Here is a 21,958-nt window from a genome sequence, read left to right as displayed (position 1 = left end):
CTTACCATCACTATCAAGGATGAGGCAGGGGGCTCCAGACAAAAGATTGCATCGGGGCCCACAAGACTTTAGTTATACCATTGGTCTTAGCATACTGTACACTGGAGCTCCAATCATACATAGAACTGTTCTGGAGGTGAAAGGGTTACCCAGTCATCTGCAGATGCTCAGTGTATGAGAGGCATTAGTAAGTATGGTTGTGACTATGTCCTGACAGATGTCTTTAATGTTTGACTAATCCCTCCCGTCTGCAAAATTAAATGTTTACTGCAAATATTTTAACAAGCAAAATCCATCAAGGCCCCTAAACCTAGCGCTGCTTGTGGGAATAATAAATCCACTCCCATAGCAATGGAAACTGACAAAGTAATAACATATGTATGTGCAATTTCCCACACGGGTAACAAGGACAGTTCTTACCACCAAAAAAGTGGAAAAAAATAAATAAATCATTCTCATGTAATTATTTCCAAAGTGTTAGAGGTCTAGATCTTAGGCAATATATAAAACACAAAGGAAATGCTGCACCTAGACCATCCAATGTGATCTGCCGTATGTGGGATCAAACAGAACTTCCAAAACTTCTTGGTAAGGAGTTGCTGTCAACATCGAGATCATCACGACAAGGTTGATTCTTCTACATTATAACAGCTTAGGTTTTGCTCACATCTGCTTTCTGGTTTCCATTGACAGAAACCATGACCAAGTGCCAAAATTGTCATTGGAGCCCGATGTACCCCGTTGATTTTTTATGGGTAGAACGTTGCTTTATATTAATATAATAGATGTGAACGAAAGGCAGTGTCCATCATAGGCAATAGGAAAGTTATATCAACATGAAATATATAAGAAGATCAACAATAATAGGTAAAATGTACAGATTTAGCAAACTTTAACTTGCTGCGGTGTCATAATTCACAAAAGCCATTGAAAAAATCGAGTACAAGTTTGCTGCAACTGTTCATTTAGGATCTTATTTGGGTCCATGAAATATGAACAGTATTACGCTAGGTTCACACTCGCGTCCGGGTCTCCGTTCTCAGCTTTCCGTCTTCTGCATGCAGAAGACAGAAAGTTGTCAGAGCACATCCGGCTGTGAGCGCTGGTGAGCGTTTTATGCTCTCTGCCGTGAAGCCGTTTTTTTTAAAACCGGACACAGAGTACTGCATGTCCGACTCTGTGTCCGATTTTAAAAAAATAGTTTCGCAGCGGAGAGCATAAAACGCTCACCATTGCTCACGGCCGGACATCTTTCAAACCCATTCAAATGAATGGGTATGAAAGAGTCCTGCAGGTTTCTGTCTCCTGCCTCTGTTTTGTGCAGAATGGAGACCGGGCGCAGATGTGAACGAGCCCTTACACTGACCAGGCACCCAGATTCCAAGCATTATCATGATCTATGGGAGTCCCCGGGCGGACTACTGTCCGTTACTATAATCCTGCTTTCTACTACACATACAGCGGAACGCACAAGGCCAAGTGTAAAAGTTTGGAAAGATGCCGTTCTATGTAACATGCCCAAAAAAGGAGAGAGGAATCTCCCAGGCCACCAGGGGTGTGTTTACTGGGAAATCTTCACAACTACATAGGAAAGCTTAGCCGCAACATTAAAGTATTGTAATACAGACTTGTCAACGTCAGCTTGTATGTAATACTATGGCTAACACATAAATTGTTACAATGTAAACCTAAGGAACAGTGCATGTTATTATACGCTGAACTTGATCCCTATGGGAATGCAATCATAAGTAATACATTGCACTCAGCAATTGGCATGGGAGGGGGGACACTAGTCGTGTTAGGCTAAGACCCCATGTACCGGGGAACGCTGCGGAAAAGATGGATAAATCGCTTTTTTGTCTGCACCGTTTTCCTCTGCAGATTTTCTGCTTCAATTATACCTATACGAAAAATGCTAACATTCCGTAGATATAATTGACAAGTTGCGATTTACAAAAATATGACAGTTTTTAAAATTGCAACATGTGCGCTGTGGATATTTTTTTACAATGTGTGGATCGGATTAGCCAGAATCCCATTCACTTTGCAGGTACTCTAAAACGTTGCGGCAACGTTTACGCTACATGGAGCCCTGCCCTTAAATAGTATCTTGCCATTACCACACATCATCCTGGAGCTAGTAAAATTTTGGCACACAATGTTGCATTTTTAAGCCAAGCCCCTTTCCTTGCAAGCTTCCGCACCCCCTTGTCAAGTAAAACATTAAAGGGTGGATTTATCAAAACTTTTATGCCAGCTTTATGGCTTTAAAAATTGGAACTTTTTGTACAAACTCATTTTTGCCCTAAAACTTTTGCATTTTTGCTGTTTTACATTGCCAGTGCCACTTTCTGAAACGTGAGCGGACTCTATGGGAAGAGACGAGGGCTCTGCGCCCAGAAAAAATGATATAGTGAAAATTATAGAGTAACTCTAAAGCCGCTCCTGGCTGGCATAGACTTGAGTTCCTGGTGCATAGACCTAATTTATGAAGAGTGACATGTCTTATAATAAATAAGGAACATCTCACTCCAATGAGATCAAGACCTGCTTAAGGAAATATGTGAAATCTAAAATGCTTGTCAGGACTCCAAAACTGCTCCAGAAATTCTAAGCCACGGATTACCTTGCAGACTGATGAGCACTACAGATGTGTCCTCCTTTTCCTTAACTCTTCACTAGACGTGTCCGGATAGGTATGTTATGAGATAGTTAGCATTTCAAGACAATACTGTTCTGTAATATTCTATCACAAAGAGATAGGCTAAGTAAAGCCACCTAGTGGTAGTTTTGTTAATTGCAGTTTGCAGAGGATTTGTTAGCATTTTGCAATATTGTACTGAGTTGGTCTCATGAGAACCAAATTCACACTAGGTTGAGAGTAGATTCACCTTTGATACACCTCTATATGACACTAAATTTTAGCAATTTACGCGATTGTGTACTTTCACAAAGCATTTTTCTCACACTTCTCCTGGACTAAAGCTGGGTGGTCCTGAGTTGATATTTTAGACTAGCTTGAAAGTCCTGACTTGTGTTTAGTTTTCATCACCATGGGCTCATAAATTATTACAAAGCAGCTGTTTCCTTATATACAATGGTTACCGGGTGAGTAATGGCATTTGGTATACGGTACACATTCACAAACAAAGGAACAAGCTTTAAATAAATGGGGTTTCAGACCTGAAAGCCGACTCCCAGGGAATTTGTTCAAGTCAGGAAATAAGACATGGTTCTTCTGTTTTAAGGTCAGGGCCCGGGTCCTTTGCATCGGTCTCGGTTTTGGTTCTCCATCACTGATGTCATGGATCCATGGCCTCGACAGCCTTGTGCAATAGTCAGGTCGGTTCTGGTGCTGCAGCAATGACATTCCCAACTACTGCAGCAGTCACCTAGTTGGCCATTGTCAGGGCGCTGGAACCAGAGACCGATCCATAGGATGGGCCGATGCAGGGGGAAGCGAGGAACACTTACTTTTTAGTCCAACCCCACACTTCCTTGCCTTTAACAAATTTTTCGAGGGCCTGAAATCACTCAAAATGATAAACTTCTTTCTGCCATCATCTGTGACTAGGAATGGCTTAGGAGTTCAGCATCCTGCTATTCAGGGATTGTTTTCATTGAGATAAATGGGAGCTGCAAATCTGTATACAGTGGACTCTCCTTGGAGGTCTGGTAGGTGCAGTAGCTAGAAATGTATACATAAAACAAGGCAGGAGATTTTGGAATTCTGTATAAGAAACATTTTAACAAACATTAAAGATATAATAGAAGCCTGAAAATAATATGATATCGATATCTGGAGTGAGGGTTAGAGACCTGAATCTGAATCTATCGCCTGTTCTTATACTTCCATTAGGCTATAGTCACATCTGCACTACAAGTCTCCATGGAAGTCCCATCAAGGTTACTATCACCAATGTCCAGAATATCACTTCACATTGTAACAAGCAATAGTCTTTCTGATGAGGGAACAGGTGGCTGTTGGTAAATTCCCATAATGGGTCAATCGCATTCTTTGGGCACTATTAGGACGCACTATTAGGATTGGAAATAAGTAGAAACCGCAGCACAGAGGAGAACAGAGCTTTAGTGTTATATGGATAGGACATTCCATAAAAATACACAGAGAAACTGCACAAAAAATAGAAAATCTCATCCCTTTCGCCCATCTCTGCCTTTTTCATTGTCCTATGTTGTCTCATGGTATGGATAAAACTGAGAACTATATAAAGAAATCATCTGTTTGTGCCCCAGCAACTCAGCTATGTCCCTTCCCCCCTGTTTCTAGAAGTAAGACAACTGGCTGGAGCTGCTAAGTCCTATCTGCAATAGGCAAGTGTGAACAGTGCTTAAAGGGATTCTATCATTAAAAAATGTTTTGTTTTTTTTTTAACTAAAAGTGCATTGGAATAGCCTTTAAAAAGGATATTCTTCACTTACCTTTATTTTTCAGGTCTGCGCTGCCGTTTTTCAGTTTTGTCGTCTTTCTTCATTATGCAAATCGGGGTTTAGAAAGGGCAGGGGTGCTCAAAGCACAGATTCATCATAGATTCCAATGCCGGCTCCCTCGTCTCCTCCTCTTCACTCCTCTCCTTACACGAGACTACCACAAAATGGCGACAAAACATGTGCAGTCAGCTGTTCCGTTGGCCATTTTGCGGTGGTCTCTTACACGAGAAAAACAAAAAATGGTGACGAAACATGTGCAATCGATTGTTCTGTTAGCCATTTCGTAGTGGCCTCTTACACGAGACCACTACAAAATTCACAATTGACTATTCTGTTGGCCATTTTGCGGTGGTCTCATTTAAGAAGAGGAGGAGAAGTGCCAGGAATAGAAGACAGAGGCGCGCTGGAACCTATCACGAGCCTGTGCTTTGAACATTGGGAGAACGCCACCCTGCACTTTCTGAAGACCAATTTGCATAACGAAGAAAGAAGACAAAACTTAAAAACGCCACCATGGACCAGAAAAATAAAGGTAGGGGCCACACAGTGGCTTAGTGGTTAGCACTGCAGCCTTGCAGCACTGGAGTCCTGGTGCTCAAATCCCGCCAAGGCCAAAAAACCATCTGCAAGGAATTTGTATGTTCTCCCCGTGTTTGCATGGATTTCCATCCCATATTCCAAAGACATACTTATAGGGAAAAATGTACATAAAAATAAAGTTAGGAGAAGAATGATCTTTCTAAAGGCTATTCCAACGTGCTTTTAGTTCAAAATCGATTTTTTTTAAAGATAGAATCCCTTTAACACATACAATTTTTCTTGAATTCTTTAGAATGTTATATATAATTTTTAATAAATGATTTCACTTTTTAATCTTTTTCTATTCTTCGTTCCCTTGGCTCCCCTTAATATTCATTTGTGACAACAGGCGAATAGCCAACTATTTTCCCATTTCCATACAGACAAATATTCTGCTCAGTAACACAAGCAAAAATAACATTTTTTGCCTTCATTATTTTTACCACAGAACATTAAGTATTCATTAAAAAATTATATTAATATTGCATGGTTCAGAATATACTCAAATAATTTTGGTTTTTATCTTCTGGGAGCTTTGGATTGTAATGTCCCCAAAAAGAGACAGCTCGAAGCATTGAGATCTGAAGCTGGCAGAGGGACAATGATAAAAAGCAGCTGTGTTACAATAGCCGCCCTTCTCCCAGTGCCTGGAGGAGAGATGGTCCTAAAGCCGAGACCCACACAGACACATGTGCAATGAATCAGCCGTCCTGGGGAACAGCTGGCTCGGGTTAGTCTGTCCCCTATCCCTTTGAATCTGACATGCTTCTGATCTTCTCATCTGCTCAGCACATTGCATCCTAAGTCTTAGCCTGGTGAACTATAATTATAACTGCATAAGGCAGACAAAGCGTGAACTCTGCACATAGACTCAGATCATATGATTGGGATGTTTGGATCAAAGCAAACTATGTTGCCAAGACAATGGCGAGTCCCATTTGTTATTGAGCTAATGCCAAACATTTGCAGGCTTTTTTTTTTTTGTCCATCAGGCTAAAGTAGCCATTCTTCAAGAGGGTGATATATAGGGTAGGAAACGTTGGCTTTTCAGGAAACCCCCCCAAAAAACATTACCATGAACATATTCCTTCAAAATTAAGCCATCAAACAAACCAATGTTGTGTGTTGGATCCCACCAGATCAAATACTGATGACCTATTCCGTTGACAGGTCATCAGTATGAAACATATATTTGCGACCATAAAACCTTTTAAATCACTGTTCACTATGTCTTGCTCTATAACATGCTGCCTGCAGATCAGACACCAAGGCTCACATTTACTAATAGTTACTGCAAATTAAGACCAGACAGTCTAAAGATGTGTCAGCTTATCTCAGTGGCTGATGCTGGATAATAAATCTGGTTTATCTTTATATGTCCCTATTAGTTGACTTACTTTGAGCCAGAATTTTTGCCCAATTAGGGTTTACATTGTCACATCTTAGGCAATGCCACCTTTTCATATAAGCCATGCCACTTGTTGAGCTTGTCTTCAAAAATGGTCTAAAGCTAGGTGTGACTAAATAGGGCAAATGTACTAATAGTGTCTTAAACAATGCTAGATTAGACTATTCAGTCCTAGACTGTGCCAGACTGTGGCATATCATTGAGGCATACGGCACGGCATATTGTTGAGACTGTTTAGTCTAACTTTACACCACTGTACCTAAAATTTGCCTATTGTAGACCAGATTTCAGGCGCATTCACTATAATAAATTCCCTCTATTAGTCAACAATACATAAACTTGTAATTTCAGCCATTAAACGCAAGATAATGAAGTAATAAGACTAAGGCTCGGTTCACACTTGCGCTGGACGTTTCTCCGCCAATTCTCGGTGGCTTCGGAGCGGAGTCTGTTACGGAGAATCCCACGCAGATGTGAACCTAGCCTTACAGATGTGAATTAAGGTTAGTTCAGTCTCATTGAAGAATATCTCTCATTTGGGGATCAGGTTCAGTCGAAGGTATCCCAGAATCTAGCATTTAGTAGTATTGAAACTCTGGGAAACAGATGTCTCTGTCTAGCGGATGAGACGGGCTAGAGCTGGGCAAATAGTTTTGCCTGTTTTCATGTATTTCCATATGTATGTCAGCTCAAAGAATACCAATGATTTACAAGTTATTTTCTTAAATTCAATGATAATGAATATCATCCAATGTTCCATCATTATGCTGGCCATATTGTATGCTCAGCACAGCAGGCATTATATGAGACGCACATACAAGTTATAGGACGTTACGTTACGATGACGCGAAGGGTATTTGTTGAGGCTTCCTGTTATACATAGTGTCATTACATACTGTGAATTCTAATGATAGACTCATCAGTAGAAGACTATGGAGGAGACAATGAAAGGACTTGGTATTGTGAGATCTAGATTTCAATGTCATTGAAGCCTTCCCTTTAGATCTCGTAGACTACTGTACGTAAAACTGTCAGAAAGCACGGAGTGTGTCACAGACAGTTTGTGTTTGTACACAGTTGTCATATTCCCTGTGTAAATGTTTCCCATCTAGTCTAAATATATTTAACAAAGTAGTAAAAATAAGCCTTTGTTTATTCCTTAAGGGATTCTCCAGGGATCTGCGGTCAGCCAAAGACATGAAGATTCATCTCTTCCTTTTCTCTTATCTACAGATGGCTTTTGTTTGGGAACAAAAAAAACTTGCACAAAAGTAATGTAATAGGCTAAAATGTCCGAGCAGCATCCAATATATAGTATCTGCTCTAGCTCTGACCACTAAAAACCAAACACGTTAGCACCATTTTTGCTAAAAGTTCTAAGTACCGATCTAGATCATCTCCTCTTCTAGACCACAGGGGGTGACTCATAGTTGTTTCCATTGGCCTCATCGTTGTGAAAGATAAAATAATCCTTTAATAATCCCACCATGGGGAAATTCAGTGTGTTACAGTAGCAGGAATAATACCGTAATATATTACAAGAAAGAACACATACAAGCTCAGAATAGCAGATAGAAAAGATACTAGGAGTCATAGCAACTAGAAAGAAAAAAAAAACTTTAGGATCATTTAGTTCTCTGTGCAGAGTGATCTTCACTTGGCCTGATGTTGATTATACAGCCTGATAGTACTTGGGAGGAAGGATCTCCGATAGGGTTCCTTCTCACTCTTGGGGTGAAGCAGTCGGTCTCTGACAGTTTAGCCCAGCACTGTCACGGTCTCATACATGGGGTGGGATTTATTCTCCAGCATTGAGCTCACAACGGACAGTATCCTTCTGTCACCCATAATCTGTACTGGGTCCAGGGGGCTCCCCAGGACAGAGTTTATCAAGGCACTAACTTCAACCCTTTAGTGTGACCAGACATTCAAATTCTACTAGGGCATTATGGGAATGTTTGGCCTATATCAGCTGGAAAGGCATAGGTTGGTGTTGTGACCATTAGTATAAGACTGGTTGTATACATTACGTAGCTGTTGACTTATATTTGTTTCTCTTGACCCTACCATACACATTTGCCTAATCTACTATTGTATTTCTTCTCAATATGGAGAGGGGAGTACACCGCTGCCAGACATCTCTTGTGGCGGATTATGTTCCCTGAGAACTTAAGGATTGAACATGTTGAAATTCAACTGCTTAATTATTCTCTGCCTTGAAATCTGCCATTGGAGGAGAGTTGAGAGTCCACCTTATACATTTGGTTCCACCAAAAGTGACATGTTTGGATGACAATAATCTGTTGTGTATACAAAACTTTCCATCTATTCATCAGGGTATTGTAATGTCCCTGGCCATTGACAATCAGCTCTTGCAGAAGCCTGTGTCACAAATTTTAAAAATTAAGCGATATTCCAAATACTAAATAAATTGAAAAAAAAAAACAAAAAAAAACTTAAAGAAAGTTAAATTAATATTTTTGACTAAGGATCCCATGTCAGAAGTCTAAAATTTTCCAAATATATTTTATTGAGCAATCACTAACGGCTCGTTCGCATCTGCTCACCGGCCTCCATTATGCAGGTTTCCGTTTCCTGCCCAAAACTGGACAGGAGACATAAAGCTGCAGTCATTTTTCAAACCCATTCATTAGTTAGCTTTTCAAGACTACACTGTTTCATGATAGCATATCACATAGTGACAGTGTATCACAAAGTGAGATCCTTTATGTGTCTTGATGTGGCCTTCTATTGTTGACTTTGTAAATTTCAGCCTGTCTAGGGTTTTATCATCATGTCACAATGTTGTGTTGAATTGGTTTAATGAGAAATTGTCCTTAACCTAATGCAAGATATTTTAAAGGTGTATGTGTATTTTCTTTAGTATTACTACTGCACCCCGTTTCTTCTTTTGGCTAGTAAGATATTGTGGTAAAGGTATCTAGTAAGGTTGGTGTGTATTGGAGATGCACTTTGGGACAGTCCATCCCAACCATGGCATCTGGAACTGAATACATGCTACCAGCTCTTCTACTTAAAGGGGTTTTCTGGACTAAAATAATTGAAGACCTATTCTAAGCGTTGGTAATCAATATCACGTAGGTGGTAATCCCCTGGAAATAGACTAGGAATCCTGTTCTCTTTGTAATGGCCACACTAGGTTGTCTGTAGCTTAGCTCTCATTCACTTATATGGGTCTAAGCTCCAGTTCAGCTCAGGTCCTACAAAAAGAATGGAACCGTTTGCTTCCAACTCCATTATCTGTGTATAAACTTCTGAGAACAGCTGATCGGTGAGGGTATTGGGCATCAGACCCCCACTGATCTGATACTGATGACCTACGCTATATATAGGTCATCAATATTTTTACCCCTTTAACGCTAATGAGAACATCTGATCAATGCAAAGCTATAAAGTTCCAGTTTTGTTACCTACGAGCCAAATCCTATATTACTAGGGAAGAACCTGAACAAATTCCGACTGCTTCATAGGCATTAGGATAGTTATACATAGTGGAGACTCAAAAATTCCCTACAAAATATTACAATGGGAAAAACTGGAGTATCTCTGCCCAAAAACTGAGATACATATTTAGAGCAACTCTCAAACAATATTTTATATCTTCTGTAAAGTTTTAACTCCCTTTCATCTACCCAGTCCTTTCCTGTTCAATAAAACGTAGGCTGTAAGACTAAAGTCAAAAATTCCATATGCAACTTATTGCAAAATAATTTATTTCATACTTGGCTCTCTCAGTTCCTTTACAAGGACGTTCCTGGGCAGGCGGTTAATGTACAGTGTGCTTTAATGACACATAGCAGCCATTAATGGTATTTTCCAAGTCCTTTTAATTAGACATCTATATGGAAAATAAGTCCACGGTCCCAACAATATGAAAACATTTCTAATTCGAGATGTGCGAATGGTTTGCATTGGCGGATGAGTAGGCTGAGGTAATGTCATGTCCTGGCATACAGGCAAGGAACAAAGCAAGTGACCTGCCAGAGCCATGGCACTTGTTAAAAAATAGATTTACTATTGCATTTTTTGTCGCTAGGACACTATTCAAGTCCATGTCAGAAACACCTCCGATAATCAACTCTACTTGGCCTAAGTGGAGAGAATAGGAAGTCTTCACGTCATATCTTCCAGTTCTATTGGGTGTAGATTATTAAAAGATTCCAATTGTCAAGTTGGTTAATGGGGAAGATTTCACAATATTAGTGACGGGATTATTCTGTTCTGTGGTTTACCTGAAGGATGACTGGCATAACCATCGTTTTCTGTGCTCAGATATCACCTATCCTGTGAACAGGGGATGGCACAACCCCTTTAAACAATATAATATATGGTAAAGTTTGGGTTTGGTGTGCCGTGCCCAGGGGTGAACCTACCTTTTTTGCTGCCCGAGGTGGAAACAGAAAGCCGCCCCTCCCCCCCCCCCCCGGGAGGAGGGGCGGGGCAGAGGACTGAGCAAATGGGATGGGCGGAGCAAAGGGGGGAAGGGGGGAGCGAAGGGGGGAGTGGCGTTAGCAGGCAGAGAGCAGGCAGGGAGAGGACCTGCTCTCTGCCTGAGCGTGAGGGGAGGCCGCTGGAGCAGCACTGCGTCCACAGGGCCTCCCCAATCCACCGCTCGGTGACGGTGACGCTAAGCCAGTCCAGGACAGCTTGTCCTGGACTGGCTTAGGTAAGCAAAAATGCCGCCCCCCGGGGGCCCTAGCATAGCACCGCCTGAAGCGGTCACTTCAGGTTGCCTCATGGGAGGTGCGGCGCTGGCCGTGCCAAACGCTACAGTAACTACTGATATACATACAGCGTATTATATATTCATTGTATTCTTCTAAACATCTGCTGTTTATACCACCGCCTAATATGTCATGTTATCATATTACATAGATAGGTATGGGCTCAATAATATCAGCCTGCCTTTCAATGCCTTGTGTTTTTCTAATGAATATCAGTTGTTTATGAAATTGTTTTACACATGTATACATTTTTTAGCATGTGCTGGGTATAAAGAAAATCTTCAAAAATCTCAAAGTGCAGTCTTTTCCAGTGGTTACCTGCTGAGTGAACATGTGGCAGAGCCATGGCCAAAAGATTTAGGCATCTTAAGTAATTGATGTCAGCAATCAGTCCCTTACAAGATGTTCTTAACTCACCACATAGCAGATAGATCACTATATGGATGACTTATGTTTATATTGCTAATAGATAGAATTTACCAAAGCATTTCAATAGGATACATGAAATATGTTAAGACCCCAGGGAATTGTGGGTGACACTTCAGATTTTGTGTAGCAGAATGCACTAAAGAACGCTATTGTGCTAAATATATTATTGTATTTCATATAATCAGTCATTAACTAAATGTAACTATAGCTTGGCATATGATACAAAGAATAATGTAGAATAGGTCATTCACTTGTCTAAACACTATGTAAAGTTACCTGACCTTAAAGGGGCTTTCCAGGGATTTATATTGACGGCCAGCCATTGGTGAACTTATGAAAAAAAAAGACAATACTTCGTGGATAGGCATGGACTATTCCGTATTAAAACATAGTGGTGTTTATAACCCTATGGACTCAGCATGATCTGCAGTACCAGGCAGAACCACATATCCCGGTGGCACTGTTGTGTATATTACAACAGTAACCCCATAACATAGAGCTCACAGAGAAATCACAATGTTGCCATACACTTGGCTAGTGCACCCTAATTTGCAATATTATACAAAGGGCTTATATCTTTGGAATAGCTGAACACCAAATTGATCAAGGTAACAGCGCCGATCAGATGATAAATGTCATTGAGCTTTTCAGGCCTGGTGACAGGTCCTCTTTAAGCTTAACCCATCACGAAGAATTTTCTACTGTAAGAAAAATGATATTGTTATGATAAAACAAAAATATTTCAATATTGTAATGTATTTGCTATTTTCTTCTTATTTTTCTTACAGTTTGATTATCTGGTGCTTACTAACCATACATGGTCAAGATGAAGGAGCATCGGCTCTTGCCACTATTGGCATTTATGTGCCTTATGTTCTCAGGGATCCTCAGGATTGATGCACAAGCGCAGGAAGGTAGGAGTACAATAGTTACATTTATGTGCAGAATGAAGGTAGGTTACAAGGGTTACAAGGTATCACCTTGAATGAAACATGCGACAAAAACCAAAAGAACCATACATACAATAATGACACAATCATATCACAATAGTGTTCACATATACAGCTTATGATCTGACAGATCTTTACTGTCTTGTATAGACTTTGTATGTAACCTACCATAGCACCTGTTGGTTCAGGTAAGATATAATGGAGTAAACTTATGTATTTTATACCACATTCTTAACTAAATCTAAATGGAATAGTCAAGGGCAGAGCTTTTAGTTATGACTATAACAAATGCATTGTTTGCATTAGGTCACACATTTTTCCACAAATGAGGCATATGCCAAATTTTTGGACTTTTATATGTCAGGTAGCTGATTTAATGAAAAAATAGCATCATATGTTATACTACTTTTTATAGCGAATGCTAAAGAATCTACAAGAGAGGCTCTGAGCAAAGCCTTAGGCCCTATTCACATCTGTGTTTGGGATTTCGTTCAAGGAGTCTGCTTGGGGAAACCTACACGCATTAAAAAGTGGATACCTGGGAAACGCGTGGACCCCATAGACTATAATGGGGTCCGTGTGGTTTCTGCACAAGATATGCGGAGAGAAAAGTCCTGCACGCAGCACGTTTCTCTCTACATGTTTCTCTAGTCTGTGGGATCTTCCGGTTTCTTGAAGTTAACCGATCTTTAATGCGTATAGGTTTTTGTTTGGGGGTCCCCAAGTGGACTCCCCCGAACGGAAACCCAAACCAGGCCTAAGATGTAGGTATAGACCATCGCTCCTAGGCCCCTTAGCAAATTATGTAACAGTACCAAAGAGCCATTTTCGATTATACAGATCAGAGGGTGCTTTTTGTGCCCCATAGTCCAAAGGCCACCCTTGGACAACCTATAGTTACACCCCTGATCGCGAACTCTTCGATTTTGTGTGCGGTCAAGCAAAACAAATGTCCACAAGAATGGGATTATGGCACAGAATTTGGTTAAAATGTCTACTGAAGAAGCTCAATCAATTAGGGAACATCACTGCACCATAAATCTTATCATGGAATATTTCCTACAAGTATTTCCCCATTAGAGCGAGTTTTATGAGTCTCTCAGGGTGTGAGGAGAATTCCATAAATGACATCATGTCAGCTGCGTGGTTACGAGGACGTTTCTCCACCAGTTACCACCCTTTTTTTTCACACATTAAATAATGTTCTTGGAACATCCGATCTTGAAGGCCCAGAAGTAAGAAGACAAGTTTCAAGGTCATGACTGAAGCAGCATGAACTCAATTGACCTCCTAATGAGTTTATATTTCCATGATGCTACACCTCTTACTAAACCACCCCAATTGCCATGGAAATTATACAATTCATGCCAGATAGACATAGGTAAAGTCCAGCTATTCCACACTCGATGGCATACTATACCTTTCACTGGCACAAGACATGCTATCTGAAGACGTCAGAAGCATGCTTACCGTGTAGAGCACATTGTCTTCTATCGAAAGGCTGGAATTGTTACCATAATATATAGATTATACTGTGATTTGTTATCTATTATATAGGTTGACTATTTTGTTGGTTATTGTTCATGATAGAAAGAAATTCCAGCCACTCGAAGTGTTTAAGTGTTGTTGATGTATTTTATACAGTGATGACTCTACATGTCCAGTCCAAGGACCACCCAGACACAACTAATCTCGACTTAATACTCTGCAATTACTTACCGCACACAATTTATATCAATTTATAGCAAGTTCCAGCAGCAAAACACAACAGTGCTTAAAACTAGAAGATGTGCCAAGATAAATCCACTATTAGAAATGAGATGAGATGACTGAGCTCTGACTCAGGGTTAGTCTATGATCCTAAGCTATATGCTGCATGGGTTAATAATGTCTTATCGGTGATTTTGTTAAGCCTGTGGTCAAGGAAGCAAAATATACATTGCTAAAGTAGTCATAATCCCTTCAGATCAAGAACAACATGACTCGCTTCCATTAGCAACACAGTTTGTTATGTGTGCCTTGGCCAATGGCTTCTTACATGTTCTAGTTACAACAAATATGGCTGCATGAAGATAAATGATTAGGGTCTGGGTTAGTCCTGAGGACTTGAAACATGTCCGAGCATCACTGGTATTGTCATATATGCCTTAACATGATTCTGCATTACTTGTTTGAATAATTGCTTTCCAGATCTACTCCTGGCATTGGGTGACTGATTTGAAGAGACCATAAAATATATATATTGCAAAAAAACCTTACAAATAATATTCAGAACAAGAAAAGCCCCTGTCATGACTGATATATAAAAATACAGTAGAGAAGTATAGAGAAGAAACAACATCAGGAGTCAGGACAGAAAATGACCCATAATGGAAATGGAATGCTACCATTCTAAAGCCATGTTCATTGAGTATGTTAAAGTGGTTGACCATTTGTAACCTTTGCTCAGGATAGGGCACCAATAAGAGATCAGTGGGGGTCCAAGAACTGTGTCAGGGGCTGTGCGAGCACCGTGACCCCTTGGCTGTTTGATTCATAGCGGCCATGTGATATAATTACAGTCTCATCCTATTCTCTTCTATGGGACAAGACTGTAATTTCATTGCAGAGCCACTATGAGCCAGTGAAGAAGTCACACATGCACCATAGCCTCTTCAAACAGTTGATCCACAGGGGTCCCGGTTGTCAGACCGCCATTGATCTATTGTTAATGACCTAGCCTGAGGATCGATCATCAACAAAAAAAGTTGGACAACCTTTACAGTATTTCTTCAACTTGGCAGTGACTATCATTAATAGTATCAACTAGCACTAGGTTAGCCTCAGTTTCTGCTTGGGGACTCAAAAAATATAAACACAATCAACTTATGGAAACCATTGGTCCCCATAGACTATAATGGGATCCACCGGGTTTGCGCCCAAAAAATGCAGGCAAAAAGTCCTACTTGCAGGACTTTTCTCTCTGCAGTTTTCAAGCGGAATTGGGGACTTAATCCTCAAACAGGAACCTAGTGCAGGTGTGAATCTGGCCTAAAAATTTTAAGAAAGTGAATATCCATTAAATTATTGTGAATCACTGGTGTACCTGCCGTGCCATACTATAACTTAGAAGGTAGGGTATTGAGGGTGATATCCACAAACATGAGAACATTGGGGAACAATGGTGTCACAAATGAACATTTCCAGATCTCATTGATAATGATCTCCATCATGGTTCTAAAACAAAAAAAAACAGGGGAGAATGTATAGGATGTCAGTCAGTGACTTTTCCACCAACAAACAAAAATAGAACCCCATTTGTATAATTTAAAGTAACAGGGAACAATTCTTACATTTGGTATTCATGCTGAAATCCATTCATTTCAGTACTACCTGATAAGCAGAGAAACTATTGATACGTTTCTTTTACTTAACCCTATATCCTTCATAGAGTTAATGACATAAAATGGAATACTCTATAAAGAATATAGGTCACAAGGTCTCATTTCAGAAGCTCAATGCTCAGTCACTTCTACTATGGCAGTCTGGCAGCTCCTATCCAACAGAATGCAGAACGCTGGTGATAAATGTTGCCGTCATGTGATGAAATGTTGTTTTGTGCAGTGGTTGTGGGGGATATTTTACCATTTATCAGGATGATTTTTACTTTTGTCACTCGCTCCATCACAAGCTGTGAGTTATATGACTATGCCGGCTGCATATCGCAGGACTGGGTCATTCCTAATGCAGAAATTTATAGAGGTTCTGTCCCAAAGCTTAGAAGATTCACTAGTTTTGTCCATTGCTGTTTGGAGTAAAATATGTCAGCTCATGTAAGACAAATCCCAACACTAAGACATTTCTTATCAACTACGGGTCGCAGTAAGGGATAATGCACATGGCTGAAATATGGCTCTGAATAAGTTCTTCTAAGTTATACTAAGCCATAATATGGCACCTAAAGAAGTCCTAGGGGCCATAACGTACTTCTTTATGCCTCCAAATTTCATCCCAACTTTAAAAAAAGAGTAGCCAGGGTCAACTTCTGAGTGTGAAGTTGCAAGTATCATACAGGCAATTTTTAGAAGAAACTTTTACTGCCCATCTACAATACATCTACAACAGAGGGCCCCTGTGCAAGAACACTCATGGGCCCCTTGTTAGCTAATACCTCCACCAGTAATCTATAGCCAGGACGTTCACTATCTTAGCTTAGGCATTAACCAGGAGTCTAATAGACAGTAGAAAGCCAATGTTAAAGAGGACCTTCCATGTATTATACTACTGTGTACTGAATTCAGCTCACTGTCAGCTTTGCCAGTATGGACCCAGGGATATTGATGCCATTAGTTTTGGCAGTGATATCCCTCTGCTGTCAGAAGGGAGGGCCTTAGAGCTCAGCGTCATCATTGGGCTGTGAAGGAACACTCCCCATGACAATACAAAGACAGGCAAGAGGTAAGGGCTTTTCCCACCAAAGTAGTGCTAGAGATAACTGAAGTACAGCTCCATTATTCCCATTGAAATGAAAAGACCTTTGCCCGCCCTGCCCAACCACCTCTTTATTCATGTCTGAGCAGTCAGACCCCCACTAATCTTCAAATTATGCCCTTTACTATGGATAGGGGATACCATGTTTTAGTGGTAAAACCCTTTAAAGCGATAGGGCCCCCTGACCTACTGGGACCCTATATAGGTAGTATGATGTGTCGGCCCTTGATGGAGCCTATCATTATTATAAGATTGTGGCAGGTTGATGGTGCACCACATACAAGCCTAAATTAAGGATGTAAGACATCAGTTGGATAGAAGGAAGTTCCCTAAGTGGCATGAAAGATATAGTGTTGGGTCTTAAAGATTGAATGCTAGACCCTTTGACCTACATTCTATCCTCGTATATTTTGTGTTCTGATCTGTGCATTCCAAAAATACTTTACAAACCCTTATAATACCAAAAGTCCATAACCAGTAAGTCAGAATATAGGCTGAACTCACAAGTTTCTGCATTGGCGCTTGGCTCACATTGTCCAATAATTCTATTCATCATTTGACATGAGATTATATGAAAGACAAAAACAATGTCTATTATTCCATGTCAGTGTGAACATACTCCAGCGAGGTGGTGATTCATGGGTAAATATCCCTTCTTCCATTGCATCATGTTTCTTAGTGTGTTTTCAGAGAAACATGTATACACAATACATCCGCATGTTAACACTGCACTTAAGTTAACACTGTCACATTTTGCATTTCTTTCTCCTCTGTCATATTTTTTGTTTTTTTCACCTTCTATCATCTAACTCCTCATACCATGCCACTATTCCATCAATAATACCAACCAGACTCAGCTGACTTGGTTTTCCTCATTGATGGCTCAAACAATGTTGGACGCGCGGGATTCAACAGCATTCGCGACTTCTTGGTGAATTATGTGGAAAGGCGCTTGGAGGTTGGAAGGAGCCGGATGCAAATAGGAGTGGTACAATATAGTGATGATGTCAAAATAGAATTCACTTTGGATGAGCATACGACCAAAAGTAACCTTATTAATGCCATGAAGAATCTACGATTTTCTGGAGGAGAAGAGGCCAATATGGGGGCTGCCATCGAATATGTGGTGGAACAGTTGTTTAGCTCAGCTGGTGGCAGCCGAAGGGATGAAGGAATTCCACAGTCACTGGTGGTGATCGCTGGTAGTCCATCAAGTGATGATTTGAGAGAGGCTGCCAATGCTTTGAAACTTAACAGTATCATCACATTTGGCATTGCCGCGGAAAGGGCTGACAACAACGAATTGCAACAGATTGCAACTGATGACAGCTTTGTATTTACTACACCCCAGTTCCAGGTTATAAATCAACTGGAGAGCCAAATTATCCCATACATTGCTGGGGTAGCTCAAAGGACCATAGTCTTACAGCCCCCAACTATTATAACAGAAGGTATGTAAGATATATGGCAGCATCTTGGTACAATATTGTTGAGTCCTAGAACCAGGCAAAATCAAAAAGTCTATTCTATAAATGTCCAATCTGTTGGGGTCAAGTAGATAAGTTCATTTTAATTCTAGTGTTCATTCCTTGGCACTAACACACATTCATTCCCCATTAAAATTAATAGAAAATACAAAAAGTTTGTTCTCCTGTATCCATATCTCCCATTAACAATACTGGAAAGTCACTGCTTGGGTTTGGCCTCTGATCCTCCGGGAATGGGAGACCAACCATGGCTACAGGTCTCCAGGATGCCTACTTCTAGTGTGGTTGATCATGACATCATTGTCATATGCACTAAGTTCATGTCATGAGCCAAATGTTACTTTCAATAAAAATAATCTTTTTTAAATAGATTGATAAAAAATTCTACTTGTCACATTAGCCAAGAGCATAGACAAAACAGCACAGTGTAGGGGAAAGATCTGTGACCCTGACAAAGGTAGGATCCACTGAGTTGTTGCCAAATGTGTAATGGCGCTCACTGTGAACTCCGGCCCCACGTGCAGACGGACGGCATAAGCAATACTAAAGCATACAATTCAACAAACCATAAATTAAGATAATTGCAGATGAACCAGAATTATTATTAAGAAGTGTGCATCTTTTAATGAATTGTATAAAATTCTCCATAATTGAAAAATGTAGGCCACATGTGAACGCACAGCATCTAAACTGGATCTTTCACTATCTCCACCAACTCCTCCTCTTTGCATCCTTTCAATAGACTTTGCTACTCTAATACTGGCTCTAGCCCTTACCATTCCTGATCAATCAATGCTGTTATTTTAGGCACCCAATATGCTATTCAGGCTCTCTATTGTCAGGTGGGTGGTTCCAAGCTATCTCCGCCAACTCAGGACCACCCACCTGACAATAGAGAACCAAATTAGCATATGGTACAAAAAGTATCTGCACTGATTGCTCAGGAATGGTAACGGCTAGAGAAAAAATTCCAATTGCATCAGAATAAATGGAATGGCATCTATTAAAAGAGAGGTAGGGAACTTTTGGCACTCCATCTGTTGTGAAACTATAACTCACAACGTGCTCCATTCACTTACAGCAGGGCAAGTATGCATGCTGGGAGTTGTAGTTTTGCAACAGCTGGAGAGATGAAGGTTTCCTACCGCCGTATTAAAGGATGCAATGAAATGGAATTGGTATAGCCATTCAGGAGTCCTGTACCACCTGGAAACAAGTTTGTAATGAGCTTCTTTAATCCTAATACAGGTGGAGAATCCCTGGGAGGAAAGTAGAATCTTTTGAGTATTTTCTTCAGATAAAAAGTTTGAATGAACTGGAATTGGTAGAGGTGGTGAAAGGTCTTCCTTATGATTTTCTTTCACTTTTGTACTGAACTCTTCTTATTATTGGGATAACTCTTTTTTGCACAGAGATATGTTATTATAGAATACAGTTGTCCATCAAATTTGTTAAGCGCTCCAATTTTTTCACATGCAAATTCAATATGTTATAGTGATATAATAACAAAACACTCAACAGGCTGTATTCACATCACAACCATTGGGTGGCCAAGTATATACACACAAAACACAAACAACTCCCAATAGGATATAGAGAAATCATATTTTTTAAAAAGCTGGTCATCTCATCTTGGAATTAGGGCTGGACACATTTGTAGTATAGATCCTACTGTATACCATTCACTGGATATAATATTATGTTCTAGTAAGGAAACAACGGGGAATTCCACTGGCCTCCCACTATATACCATATTTTTCAGACTATAAGATGAACCAGACCATAAGATGCACCTAGGTTTTAGAAGAGGAGGTGCTGTAGAGCCACAGTGCAGCACTCTTCTATGGGACAGCAGTTTTGCACAACTTGTGTCACTCTGCAGCTGTTCGCAAACTACAACTTCCATCATCCCAACCTGTCCAAGCATGATGGGAATTGTAGTTTTGCAACAAGTGCAGGGCCACATTGACAAGTAGCCCTGCAGTAGAATTTGCCTATGTTAATGTGGGACACATCCCACCCACTACATTTGGACTATAAGACGCACATTTTCCTCTCAAATTTTTCATATAGTCCGAAAAATACGGGTACATTCCTGCTTTTGAAGAGAGTTATTCCAACGATAGGAATACAATAAATTGCTATTGACTGATATATTAGTACTGTATTATTGAAACATTTTGTATCTTTTAATATTTGTAGTAGTTTAGATACATTTTTTTATTACACTTGGCTTTAATAAGATTTATGTGCTTCTGTTTTTTTTCTAGTTACGGAAGTCAACAAGAGGGACATAGTGTTCCTGATTGATGGTTCCAGTGAATTGGGAGGGCCAACCTTTGCTGCAATCCGTGAATTCGTTGTAAAGATAGTTAACAGGCTGGAAATTGGTCTTGATCTTATTAGAGTTGGACTGGCCCAGTATGGCAGAGAAGTGAAGCCTGAATTCTACCTGAACGGTTTTAGTGATAAGAAAAATATGTTAGCCCATCTGAAAAAAATGAGGATTGTGAATACCAGTCCGCTAAATACCGGCGCTGCCTTAAATTATGTCCAAACAAATTTCTTTACTGCTGCTGCAGGAAGCCGTGTGGATGAAGGAATCCCACAGCTCCTGGTTCTTATAACTGGTGGCAAATCAAGAGATGAGGTTAGTCAGGCAGCAGATAGCATTAAGAGAGCAGGAATCCTGACTTTCTCCATAGGGTCCAAAAACGCACAGGACGCAGAACTCCAAGAAATTGCCTTTGACTCGACTTTGGTTTTTAAGGCGGCGGAATTCAAGGCGGTTCCTTTACAGGCCATATTGCCCCAGGTGCTTAGCCCTTTAAAAACACTCACGGGAGTTGTTATTACAGAACAACCAACTCAAGGTAATTATACAAATATATCATTAGATTTTATTGCTTTTAGTATTTTTATAGGATGTCCCAATCTTATCTATTATGTTTGTCTTGTTTTCTCTGTACCAAAGTTTTACTAAGACCACGGAATATCCTTGAGGATCTCATAGAACATGGCTAACTTTCCCTTTTAAAGTGAATGTATACCTTATAACAAGATGATTAAGGGATTATTTTCATAATATATCATTGTAGACATTGGAACTTTCATATAATGTATTGGTTTCTTGCATACAGAACCGTAAATGTCCCGCATACTGTACTGATAAATAATACTGCATTTATAACTTGTATGCAATGAGCTCATAGTGGTGACTCAGGGCAGTCAGAATTTTACCATTTAAAGGGAATGTGTCATGATCTACTGTTTAAATTGTGTTTCCATGTTAAGTAAATTTTTAAGAATTTTTGGTGATTTAATTAATTTTCCATGTTTAAAGTTTGCCAATTTCAACTCTTACCTAAAATAATCTGTGATTTGCTATTTTCTAGATAGACCATGGGCGATTAACACAATAGTTTAGAGCAGATCCGT

At 40.1% G+C, this 21,958-nt stretch overlaps 1 protein-coding gene across 12 annotated transcripts in view; it reads left to right on the top strand.

The window, feature by feature from the left end:
- COL6A3 (collagen type VI alpha 3 chain) overlaps positions 1-21,958 on the top strand; it is a 92,252-nt gene that overhangs the window by 8,673 nt on the left and 61,621 nt on the right. For 11 of the 12 annotated variants that reach the window (XM_075283988.1, XM_075283984.1, XM_075283983.1 and 8 more), the window contains exons 2-4: positions 12,402-12,527; positions 17,885-18,484; positions 20,791-21,393. In XM_075283988.1, the coding sequence (XP_075140089.1) occupies positions 12,431-12,527; positions 17,885-18,484; positions 20,791-21,393 (1,300 nt within the window). In that variant the 5' untranslated portion in view covers positions 12,402-12,430. The remainder of the gene's footprint in view (positions 1-12,401; positions 12,528-17,884; positions 18,485-20,790; positions 21,394-21,958) is intronic. The other variant, XM_075283985.1, reaches the window with a different exon arrangement.

The sequence above is a fragment of the Leptodactylus fuscus genome, chromosome 8 (assembly GCF_031893055.1).
Source record: "Leptodactylus fuscus isolate aLepFus1 chromosome 8, aLepFus1.hap2, whole genome shotgun sequence".
Lineage (NCBI taxonomy): Eukaryota > Metazoa > Chordata > Amphibia > Anura > Leptodactylidae > Leptodactylus > Leptodactylus fuscus.
Note: the sequence above shows the minus strand (reverse complement) of the source record. Positions and strands in the feature narration are given on the sequence as shown.